At 40.0% G+C, this 12613-nt stretch overlaps 2 protein-coding genes across 5 annotated transcripts in view; one reads left to right on the top strand and one right to left on the bottom strand.

Annotated features, from left to right (window-relative positions):
• The window catches only part of LOC119658110, a 35220-nt gene extending 22986 nt beyond the window's left edge, over positions 1–12234 (top strand). The window contains exons 2-4 of the mRNA XM_038065377.1: positions 7954–8595; positions 8697–9427; positions 12049–12234. Coding sequence (XP_037921305.1) covers positions 7954–8595; positions 8697–9427; positions 12049–12234 — 1559 coding nt within the window. The remainder of the gene's footprint in view (positions 1–7953; positions 8596–8696; positions 9428–12048) is intronic.
• Positions 1–12613, bottom strand: part of LOC119656792 (eye-specific diacylglycerol kinase) — a 533740-nt gene that overhangs the window by 364009 nt on the left and 157118 nt on the right. The gene's annotated exons all lie outside the window — the stretch shown is intronic.

Genomic DNA, 12613 nt, shown 5'->3' with positions numbered 1-12613 from the left:
TTATAAAGCGTTAAAAACAAACCTGGGTAAGCCTGGGCAATCCGCGAAACGTAGTGGAAATAAAGAAAACTGACAGTCACAATCGCGAGATTCGAAACGCAAACTCACACGGGAGGGTAATTCCTGAATGGTGATTCAGCGAGCAGTTTTTAGTGCGGATACCATACATGTCTACTCTAGATCCGACGAACACGCGAATTAGGATGCATTTTTTGCTGACTTTTACAGCTTCATGTAATAACAAAAAGGATCGTCCTTTTTCAGCTTCCCATACAAAAAGGAGAAGCGGATCCCCTTCGATGAAATACAGTTACTGGACGATGCTTGGTATGTAGGGACCGTTGGATTAGCAACAGGATCTGGAGTATCGCCGCTTCAGTGAAAGCCACCAAGGATGCAGGACCCCTGGGACTCCCCAACATTATTAGCAACTTTCGCCGAGATGTTACATGGAGTGAGGAAAAAATTGCGATGGAAATTACGACGCCCAATTTAAGATGTAAAATCGCAACCGATAATAGCTACGACGATGAAATCGGCGCACGGTTGTTGGCAGCAAACAGAGCCTATTTCAGCTTACAAAAACTGTTACGCCCATTTTCTTGCCAGTACTTTCCCTATTTTTCGAAAACCTAGGTTCTTAGCAAAAAAAAGGAACTCTTGGCCACTTTGGAGAGAGGAATCCTCCAAAGAATTGTCGGCCCCCTATATGACGATGGACGATTCCGTAGTCTGCGTAACGATGTAATCTATGAGCGATACCACGACCGTCTGGTCTGGCTTAAAGTAGCTCCAATTTAGACACATAAACAAGAATTTCGCAACTATCTGCAAGAAGTTACATCGAGGTTATAAAGGCAAAAAATTACTTATTTTATGTCTGGTTTGCTGCTTCTTTGCCAAAGAAATGAGGAGTGTGTTAGTGATCCCATTTAAGCAAAGCTATCTATCAAGTCTGTACAGAGATCCTATAGAGTCAACAAATAAAACAATGGAACGAAAAAACATTTAGCTTGGACTTTTAGTATGTACATTACCGCTTTACTTTATAGGTAGTATCCGACGTCCAACCGTTCCGAGAAAGTCTCAGAAATTTCTATAAATGCCAGAAGAGAGAGAAGAAAAATCTTTCGTTAAGACATGTACCGAAAAATCTCGTCGATTCCTTTGTCGACAAGTCGAGGATCGCGATAAAAGCCCCGTTACTGTACACATCGGCAAGGCCGTGATCTAGGAACTGACTTCTTTCAGACTCAAGAGTATCTTAATAATATGGTACTACACCCAAGTGGATGCATACGGTATAGAGGGAGGGGAGGGTTTCTACGAAATCGGACATACCGTTTGGGAGAAGTTGCCTTAAGAAAAAATTATGATGTTCATGGGAGAGCAAGGTGAACTCTCTTTGAATCTTGTTCAAATTGTAATCGGAAAGACCATCTTCGGAGCCCGAACAGTAATGACAGAACACACATAGGGCAGTTGAGATTCGTGACCCCTCAAACCGCGGTATAGTGTTTAGTATTAGAATCAGAAATTGTTTTCTAGATGTGCACAAAAAAGGACTTATATTATATCCGCATCTATTCGCAATGTGGGAAGTTTCATTCGCCAACTTCAACTCAATCTGCCTTCACGATCAAGTTGTCGTTTAACTTTTTAAAGGTGGTCTTTCTGTTAGAACAGACGATCCAAGGCCCACTAGATCATCCCTAAAAAGTACCTCTAGTTCTCATAGGGATTAATTGGCCGAGTATACCCTAGCAGGGCACTATAAGACCTGTCGAACTGCAGAATCATGGATTTGCAAATATGGCAAGTGAAAGAATCTCATAATTGTTGCAATTAGATTTTTATGATCCTTTTTCGCGAGTGAGGACCTCGAGATACGAACAAACAAAACTAAGAATCTCAGCCTAACAGGTCGTTCCACTTCTTATATCTACATTGAGGGACGGGATACTGAATGCGTTAACGGTTTGTATCACATTAACAGGCTCAAAATCTGCCTTCACCATTTAGCCTCAAACTTGAACATGTAAAAACCTCAAAACATTAACATCAGATAAAAAATAGGGAAAAGCACGCGGAAAGTGCCTACCACTGCTTATCAAAAGTTATCACAACTCCAAATACAGAGCCAGTTGAGGATTCTATTACTCAATAATCTACCATCGAGAATTGCCACCGAAAAGGTCCCTCTGGAACAACGAGAGTGTTATATTCTTACAAAAAGACAACTTTCAAAAATCAAAATTATGAACAATTTATCAACAATGACACGTCTATCCTCAATTGAGTCTGCTTTGGATTGCAACGAATCTGTGAGTTTGAGCTCTTAAAAACTGCCAAAATGGGGCAATGTTACAAAACTCCTTTTCCGATACAAAATTGCAGCTGTAGAGTTTTCAGGGAAACATCAATTTCCATTTCCTAAATGTCTTATTTGGTAATTAAATCCTGACGCTGCAACATTAATATGAGCCATTTTAGCAACGGAAATAAATTTTTATTTCAGGCACCATTAGAACTAACAATTTGCGTTCATTCTTCAGGAATTTAGTCTTCAGACCATAGACGCTAGTTCCGGCTTTTAATTGACAACTCAGGGAATATTTTTATTCTGAAGCAAAGTTCACTACTGGGATTCCTTCCAAAGCGCTCAAAAAGGACTGCAGCAGTATTGTGAAGCACTATTTCTAGTAATACAAATGAAAACGCTTACCGGTGGACGTAGAGGTTTTCCCGCCTGTTGAAACCAATTGAGTATAAAGCGGGCAGGCTAGAAAACCGCGATATAGCAACCACAAAAGTGATTCAAGCACTTATGATACGAGGTGACAAAAATTTTGCAATGGAGAAGCAACTGGCTCCCGAAATGCGAAAATGCAATATAACCTTCAACCAAAAAACTTGATTTTTTTTTCGTTTGATTTATGCTGTAGAGCTCCTGTGCCAGACGCGTGCAAACGCATTCAAGATTACGGCGGTCTGCACGGAGCACTGGCCCATAGGGGACCATGCCGTTAGGATCGGCATACCCTACAACTCGCATTGACGAAGCTGCGGAGAAGGAAGATTGCCCAGCTCTGGCTAGAGTCAGACTGCGGACACTGGGTAAACCATTCTTTGAGGACCTCAGAGAGATTTCTAGCTGCAGGGTCGGAGAGCTGCTTTCCTTCGTGAATGCTACGGGTTGGCTCTGAAGATCCGAGCCGGCTGGACTCTGCCTCGCTGCTCCCATAACAACAGTCACGGTCTTAGGAGTTTGTGGCATCAAAACGGCGCACCAAAGCGCTAATTTTGCTCCTCGGAGCGGCCACTGATATCTACCTACCCTATGCTGGAGGCAAAATATTTTTTCTGTATACGGAGAATTTAATGCTTGAGCCATATCGTGTTTTGTGACTTGTCTGTATCGGCTTAACACGGGGACGTTATTAGAAGATCGTCGAATAAGCGGCCCATGAAGAGGCTTATGATACTAGATGAACCACAAAGTAGGAAAAGTTTTTATTCAGGTAATAAATATAAATAAAAGCTATTGGAAATGTCGCGCCAATGCAAAGGAAAAAGCCGGATACAGCATAGAGCAAAAGCGCCAAGTGGCCGCTCTTTTTAGAAAATCAAGTGAACCTATCTACTTTCCGTATAAAGTAGATGAAGTTTCTAAGTGGACTATATCTATGTGACTCCATTAAAATCTTGAAAAGTCTCATTACTTACCCGACCCGTACTTTAGTCCCCGTGGGGCTTTACTAGCAACTGTTACTATTAGACCGGTCTTCAATCGAGCTATATAGATGCACCAACAAAAAGTAAAACTACTAATAGGTGGCGACTGATGACATTAACAGCATCTTCATTTTTTGAATTTTGAGTTGAAAAATCAGCATCAATCACACGTACCTCGAAGCCGACCTGTAAATTACGCTTGTACAAACCAGGCTTAAGTTAGCCGCGAATATTTTAATGGTGGAAAAGGTTCCGAGAATACCAATAGACGCTGTTCTTCAGCCTTATAGCCATCTGTTTCATATATCACAAAATCCCGATAGGGTCCTTTTACCCCTAATGAGTCGATTGGGAGCTTGAATTGCAAGTAATGAGGAGAAAATCTTCAACGATGTATACTGGATGCAGATCGCCATAGATGCATATAAAAGTAACTTAAATACTCTTTTATTCTTTCACAATTTTATGTACTCAAATTTATATTAATTGGCCTTGTTTTAAAAGCAACCTCATAATTTCCTCTTCAAAAATCCACACCTCCCTCAAGTTCATTTATTACCGTCTTACGTGCATACACGTCTGTTTAATACTAATCCAACTTTACGACCAATTAAGCCCTGCGAGGAGGAAGACCAACAAATTACCATAATTTTTCTATATTAAATGAAGCCTCGGAAGCCTTACATCCCTATTCCTTTAAAATCATAATAAATTAGTCCAAGTGTATGCACAAAAAATTAATTTCCGCAAAATGTTCGACTCACTGACTACGAGACTGAAAAAAAGACCCCAGACAAGAAAGAATCCTGGCCACAAGATAGCACAAGAGGCGGAAAGTGAATAGTGAAAAATTGCGTGATAAAAATTATGCCAAAACTGTGCCAGTGCCAGGGGAAGTAGCCCTCTCTCAATCGTTCCGCAGGATATCCACTCAACCTTAGAAAACTTATCCTTCGCCCACTCAATCTCTCTGCTCGTCTGTGACTTCTTGTTAATTTTCCGTTTTGAAAGAACTTCCGGTGCAGATAAATTTTCTTAATTAATGAAAATTTATTGCCAAGTCGAAAAGAATGAGAGCTGTTCGTTCACTTGATTTATTTTAATTGCGTGTACACAGTACTCACGGCTCTCTCTATTGTTTGTATCCAATTTGAGCGGACTGAGGCATGCCAGGACAATGGCAGGAGCATGCGGTGTGAGTGATGAGGCTGAAATGAATTGAAATACCGCCAGGACTTTATCATCTTGAGAGGAAAGTATCTACTTACAACCAAACAGCCATCTAAGCTGAATTGATTCTATCAGTAAAGTGAGATGTAAAGGAATTTTCCTTTTTTATTCAGGAAATGAGAAGGATTTTAGATTCCGGAAAGATACGATGACTCTTCTACAGAGTTTTGTTATTTATCGAAGTAAATATTTTCTTTTCTCGATCTACGTTCGGTCAGTGGAAGTAATTCAAGGTAAAATATTGTGGTTACGCTAATGAAAGTATATCGTTGGGTGTAGATTTAGGTCAGCTTTATCGAGCGGAAGGGCAGGTTGAGATTATGTTCAGATTGCAAATGAAAATGTGTAATTAATCTGGACCAGTAGGACAATTACCCAGTAAACTGCTATCAACGTGAGACTTATTGGGTCAGCAACTTCAAAGATGATACAGAGCGAAAGAACTCTATCTTCTTCAGCGTTTGTTCCATTTGGTAGCGGGGTCAGTTTGTCTGGACCGAAGGTCTACGGACTGGGTGAGATCCTAGACAAGATACCACGAAAACTTTGGATTTTCCGAACGGACCACTCCCACGCAGGCTCAGCTTCAAGAGAAATTGCGGTGGGATTCCACCGATATGTTATGGGCTTACGACTCTGTTTTCATTAACGACAGATAAAAAATGGACTGCGGAGCAAGTGTATTCGCAAACACGCACAATGCAACCGAGTTATAATATCTTCTGCGATACGTCCATGCATTCTGAGCAGAGGTACTAGGGATACTGGAGTTCTGAGGGGTAACAGAGTAATTCAGTGTGGGTACCAAACATAGTCACCGTCTCTGACTTCGCCGTCATAAGAACAGAGTAGAAGATGAGTTGGCCGAAGGGTAGCCAGGGGGCCTCCGGTCTTGATAGCCCCTCGCTGATGACTGTGAAGGTTGGAATCTACTCGCACTACTTAACATATGCTTACTGCAGATAGAAAAATTTCCTCATGCGCGCTAAGCTAATGAGGACCTGATCCTCCCATAACAGATCAGGAGAGTTTTAGGGCCACACACGCACCAATGCATGCAAATTTACGATGATTTGCACTTTGATTCCAAACTTTATTTTCCACTAGTCTGAAAACTTGTTTAACTAGTTTTTAACGTTCTAGGCCACCACAGTTCACTCGATGGAGTTCAAAAACATGCTGGACATTCTAATATGGTGGTGGCGATTAAAAATCATTGTTGGTGCCCCGCAGAGTAGGATCATTCACTTACGAACGTTAGAGTAAGGTACCTCTTCGGAAACTTTCGAAAAGTTGGACGTTATATTGGCCAAGAAAAGTGGTGTGGATTCTTATCAGAAAGGAAGCTCTGGTTCGGTTCTAGCCTAAACTTCCGTTTTTTTTGCACTTGCTCACGATATATTTTCGAAGGTCCGTGAAGAACATAACGGAAAAAATGCTAAATTTATCGTCTTCAGGCGACCTGCGAACAAGCTAAGGGTTTGGGAGCTTGCATGCAAAACAGGGGACGCGTTTGGTTTGATTAGAGTACTTGTTGAGAGCCCCTTCTTTAACTGGGAGTATCGGAATGCAACGTACATTCGCCACAAGAAGATCTTACTATCAGTGATACAGGGAATTACCTAACCTTCACTTGGCATGTCACTGCACTGTAAACGAGTGACTCAGAGAGCAGTGCGTAGAAATGACATCAGGCTAGCTAGGCAACGATTTAACCCCATAGAAAGGGGCCCCCCATAAAATTAATACCGAGGTTCAAAAATCATTCATTTCCATGAATCACAGGCCCCGATCACTTTCTCAAAATTTTTCAGGAGTTATTCCCTCAATAGAATAGGAGGGACCGCTTCCAGGAACATTTAGACTAACTAAGAACAAAGTGGTGAGGGAAGGGGGATACTGGAAATATTTAGTAGTTAAACCGAGACCCGATTATTTGCGGGTTTCTTCAAGGCACGTTTGGTGAGTTAGATCATGAAACGCCAGCAGTTAGTACTGCTACCTGAAACTGACCAACCACTGTAAAAGTCCATATGGTTGTATGGGCACTATGGGGAGGGTACTGGAATCGATGGATCTTAGAGGTCCGTCTGACCAACAGTTTAGTTTCCACAGGGCCACCACCAAGCCTGTTATTACTTTTGCCCAAAATACAACGAACAGCAAGTATTGCGCAGTGATTACTTTATCTGGGGGCGATCGGTATATCTAGTTGCCTAACTGCACCTATTGGGAAGTATCCGACAAATAAAATCTTTCGGTACAATACAAACGAGCAATTCGAAAAGTGCGTTGTCCCTACAGGTTTCTGCGTTGGGTCCACCGAATTGATGTATTATGTATGTTAAAGATATTCAATTGTACTCATCCGAAATTAGAGATACTATAAAAAAGTCGTTGGAAAACGCCGGGTGTGATGTCAGTATCCAGGTGTCGTTGTGTCGAAGTAGATACAAAATCTTAATATATATAAATCTCGTGTCACAATGTTTGTCCTCAATGGACTCCTAAACCACTTAACCGATTATAATAAAATTCGCACACCATGTGCAGTTCGATCCAACTTGAGAGATAGGATAGTTTAAATCTCAAATTATAGTCGCAATTTTAATTTATTGCTAATTATTTGTCTGTTATTATTTGACAGTCACAATTATCTGTTAACTCCAAATGATTCTAACAGATGTCGATACCTTTCGACTGGGTTGAGTAAGTAATAAATAGATGGCGCTGCTATGGTAAATCTACGAACGTGTCATATAAGCTACATTTTAACAGCATAATTACCACGTGTTGTTGACGCTATAAACTTAATTAAATTTATTTTGTAGTGAACGAAATACCGTATAATTCAAGTTGAGTCTGATGTTTTTGGCCAATTCGCGAAGACATTGGTGTTTGGTGATGTTCCACGTTATTTCACATGGAACAAATCCAGTAAAAAATGGGAGCCACGGAAACAAGGAAAACCACATCCTTCTATTACAGGCATATTCAAAGCTAAGACATTGGGGAGACTTTACACGGTACATCCAAAGCAACGTGAGTGCTTCTATTTACGTTTGTTATTGGTGAATGTTCCCGGACCAACGTCTTTTGAATTTTTACGAACAGTTAATGGTCGAGTATTCAATACATACCAGGATGCATGTCGTGAACTGCAATTGCTAGAAGACGATAACCATTGGGACTTAACGCTTGCTGATGCTGCGTTGACATCAACACCGAATAACATTCGTCAGTTGTTTGCAATTATTTTGACGACATGTTATCCCTCGCAAGCACAAACTTTGTGGGAAAAATATAAAAATTGTATGACAGAAGACATCTTGCACCGAATTAGACAAACAAATCAATGCCAAAACATAGATTATACACCAGAGATGTACAATGAAGCATTGGTCTTGATCGAGGATTTATGTGTTCTTATTTCAAATTTACCACTTAATCATTATGGTATGCCATCACCTAATCGTCCAGCCACCGACTTAGTCAATACCGATTTACAACGAGAAAATCAATATGACCATGGAAGTTTAGCAACAATTATCATGAACAGTGAACCATTACTGACAGCAGAACAAAAAATTATTTATGATCGGATTATGCTGGCTGTTGCTGCTGAACAAGGCGGGTTTTTTTTTTCTTGGATGCACCCGGTGGAACCGGTAAGACATTTTTAATATCGTTGATTCTTGCCAAAATACGGTCGCAACAAAAAATCGCATTAGCAGTAGCATCGTCAGGCATTGCGGCTACTTTACTGGATGGTGGGCGAACAGCACATTCAACATTCAAGCTGCCATTGGACGTTCATAATAAACCAGATGCAATGTGTAAAATCAAAAAGAATAGTGGAATAGCTGCAGTGTTGCGGAAGAGTTCTATAATAATTTGGGATGAGTGCACACTGACACACAAATATTCACTTGAAGCATTAAACAGAACTATGCAAGATTTAAACAGCAATAATAAACTTTTCGGTGGTGCTATCTTACTTTTGTCTGGTGACTTCCGGCAGACCTTACCGGTTATACCTCGCTCTACTTTCGCGGATGAGGTTAATGCATGTTTGAAACAATCATTCTTATGGCGAAGTGTTGAAACACTTCGATTGACCATAAATATGCGAGTACAATTGCAAAATGATCCATCAGCACAAATATTTTCCGAACAACTACTAGATATTGGGAACGGTAAAATAGAACTGCAACCAAATACGCAATGCATTAAACTACCAGACAATTTTTGCACTGTTGTTCAGGATAAAAATGAATTGATTCAGAGTATTTTCCCGGATATACAGAATAATTATTTGAATCATGAATGGCTTAGTCAACGGGCGATTTTGGCAGCCAAAAACGTTGATGTTGACGAAATTAACTTCCAGATACAACAGTTGTTACCAGGTGATCTGATGTCTTTTAAATCAATCGATACTGTTGTTGATGAAAATGAAAGTGTAAATTTTCCGATTGAATTTTTAAATTCATTAGATATCCCTGGAATGCCACCACATAATCTTCGATTAAAGATTGGTTCCCCTATTATTCTCCTCCGTAATTTGAATCCACCTCAATTATGTAACGGTACGCGTTTGGTCATCAAAAAGATCACCGGAAACATTCTTGAAGCAACCATTTTGGCTGGGAAGTTTAAAGGAAAAGTGGTCCTGCTGCCACGTATTCCGATGATACCATCAGATTCTACCATACCCTTCAAAAGGCTACAGTTTCCAATTCGTTTAGCTTTCGCCATGTCTATAAATAAATCTCAAGGTCAAACAATGTCCATTTGTGGTTTAGATTTGGAAAATCCATGTTTTTCTCATGGGCAACTATATGTTGCGTGTTCACGTGTTGGGAAACCGTCGAATCTATGTGTGTTAGCTAAAGACAGGTTAACAAAAAACATTGTGCACCGATTGGTGTTAAATTAAATTGAAATTGAAAGTATTTATAATTCAAAAAAATAGATATTAATGTTTAAAAGTTTAAGACTGTCTGCCTTGCCTACCTCATTCATGAGTTTAAGCGTCACATGTTATTTACTGTATTATACTGTAATATACTTATTTTTGTTATAAAATTAAATGGAAATAATAAATCTGATAAATTTTTATTTTGTACCTATTGATTTCTGCTTAATATCAAGTGTAAGAACATTTTAATTAATTGTGTTCAACGTACTTCCCCTTCAAATCTCAATCCAGTGAATTTGTATACCAACATCAACATTTTCGTTTTTGTTCGTAAATAATTTCATTGTACTAAAGGGTTATAGTAGTAGAAAGTCAAATAAGGAGATCACCATATTTTTTTACAAATTCCATCTGTGTGAAAAAGCATAGTGGACTCCGTGACTGATGTTCTCTTATTGTTCCTCTTAGATTGTTTACTATAATGTAATATAACAAAAACTTTAGCCACAGCAACGCGTGGCCGGGTCAGCTAGTATGTATATATATTTATAAAATTATTTAAAGCAAAAATGATGAGAATTTCAAGAACTTCGTAAGTATGCGACTGTCAAACAATTTATGCAAGGTTATGATTCACCAATTGACCATAATTGGGCCACTATGGACGAATCATAAACTTTTCGGAAAATCACGGGAGAGTTAGAACACATGGCCTAGAAAATGCATCAATAGTACCTAGGTAAGGTTGACGCAGTCTGCTCCACATAGGGATTTATGTCGCCCACTTCCTTTCTGTTTCTGATAACTGTTACTGCAATACCTGGACGCATGGTTGCAACAAGTATTTGAGATTTTGAAGTAACAACGCCTCTCAAGAACAAATGTTATAAGCTATATTCATACGATCCAGCAGCTAGCGTGTCAAGCACTGAACGCGTCGGACACAAAAGAATTCTTCTTTACATTTATTGTCCAGCAGAAAGAGTCCTGGATCCAAAAAGACACAGCAAAGCAAAAGTCAGAATTCTTTGAAACAATATTTTCCCCATGCTGGAAGGTGTCCTAGTGGGAAAATTGGAAGGCCATTGCATTGGAAATAAAGAAGCATGCGTATGATTTTTTTTAGGGATTGTCCCATTAGAGGCCAATCTATATCAAAATGAATCTCTCAAGAATTCAAGCATAATTTTCGCAAATATAAATTTGATTTGTAATTTCAAGGAAAATCCAGTGTTACACCAATTTTTTTTCCTTTTTCGGTTATGAATTTATCATCAGCTTGATTTTGATTAGAATTTCATGCAGAAAGAACGGTGCATTTGTTGACACTGATTCTGCATGCATTCATTTCTCATTAATTTGTATTGATGAAATCATTAATGCAAGAACGAAACACGTGCACGAAATCTCACTGGGATACGCGGGACGGGATGCATACGCAATAATTTTCTTCCATCACACAAACATACAGACGAGTGTTCTTAACTTCTACGATACGGTGTCTGACACTGCTGGACACGAAACATCTGCTGCAGGATCGCATGAATAATCTATTGTGTCTGATACGTTAGATACTGGACAGACTAGCTACTAGGTCGTATGAATACTTTCTTCTAGAAGTTGCAGTGCATGAGGGGCCAGGCTACTATATGACCACCGTAGACTATGACTCAGGTTGACGAGAGATAGCATCACTCCCCTATCAAGATGACACCATAATTTCCAATGTTTCTCTCCACGTATAAATCTCCAAATTTGGCATATCTTTCCGCACCACCTCGGATCAGGAAAGACAATATAAATTGAGGCTATCTTAAGAAATCAGCAATCTGACAGGTTCAACCCACATCAGAACCAGAACGCAACTCCTGATAAAATAGTCGCTGAAAGGAAGATTTATCGCCATGCTACTTGGCATCCAAAAGAGCTGGGGGAGGATCTCACCGCAACTGTAGCCAAGACGGTATACATCATTACGCGTCTCAGGGAATTACTTCGACTTACAATCCAAGAAAAAACAAGTATACTAACAATCCAACTTCACCAGCGAGACACCCTTTGACGTAATCAATGGAAATCGACACGATAAAAACACAATTGTTATTCAAGGACCTGGCGGTAATAAGTTCTGTAACGACGGTCCAATGAAACCATTCCACTAGCCGGATCAGAGTCCATATGGAATGGTTAACAGAACGGACGAAATTTTTAAAGTTGAACTACCAAACGTAAAAACACAATATCTACCGACCAGCTCAAAGGGACTTGACATACTACCAACACCAGAAGCCATGAATGAGGGTCAGGGTGAAAGCGCTAAGGAAAGCCTGCAGGTGAAGCCCACATAATGAGCCAAACTGTCAACAGAAAAGAGAGTAAGAATAGGCTCAGTTATGTGTCGGCTTAGCGAGAAGGTGACACCAAAGCGATGCTTTCGATGCCTTGGCTTCGGCCCCAATGCTTAGGCACCAATTCAAATGACAGGTCAAAGCAATGCAGAAGATGCTGAGCGCAAGGCTATATCAACATAAACTGTAGATCTGGCCAAATTGCTTCCTTTGTATAGAGAAACAGGGTGTCATGTGACCGAAATGCAGGAGAGTCCTCAACACAAATCACAGATAAGGTTGGTACAAACCAACCACAACTAAGTGGCGTATGACCTACTCTCACAAACCATCCCCGGGAAAAATGTCGAAGTGGTTATAATTTGCAATTCATATCGAG

Source organism: Hermetia illucens, chromosome 5 (genome assembly GCF_905115235.1).
Source record: "Hermetia illucens chromosome 5, iHerIll2.2.curated.20191125, whole genome shotgun sequence".
Lineage (NCBI taxonomy): Eukaryota > Metazoa > Arthropoda > Insecta > Diptera > Stratiomyidae > Hermetia > Hermetia illucens.
Note: the sequence above shows the minus strand (reverse complement) of the source record. Positions and strands in the feature narration are given on the sequence as shown.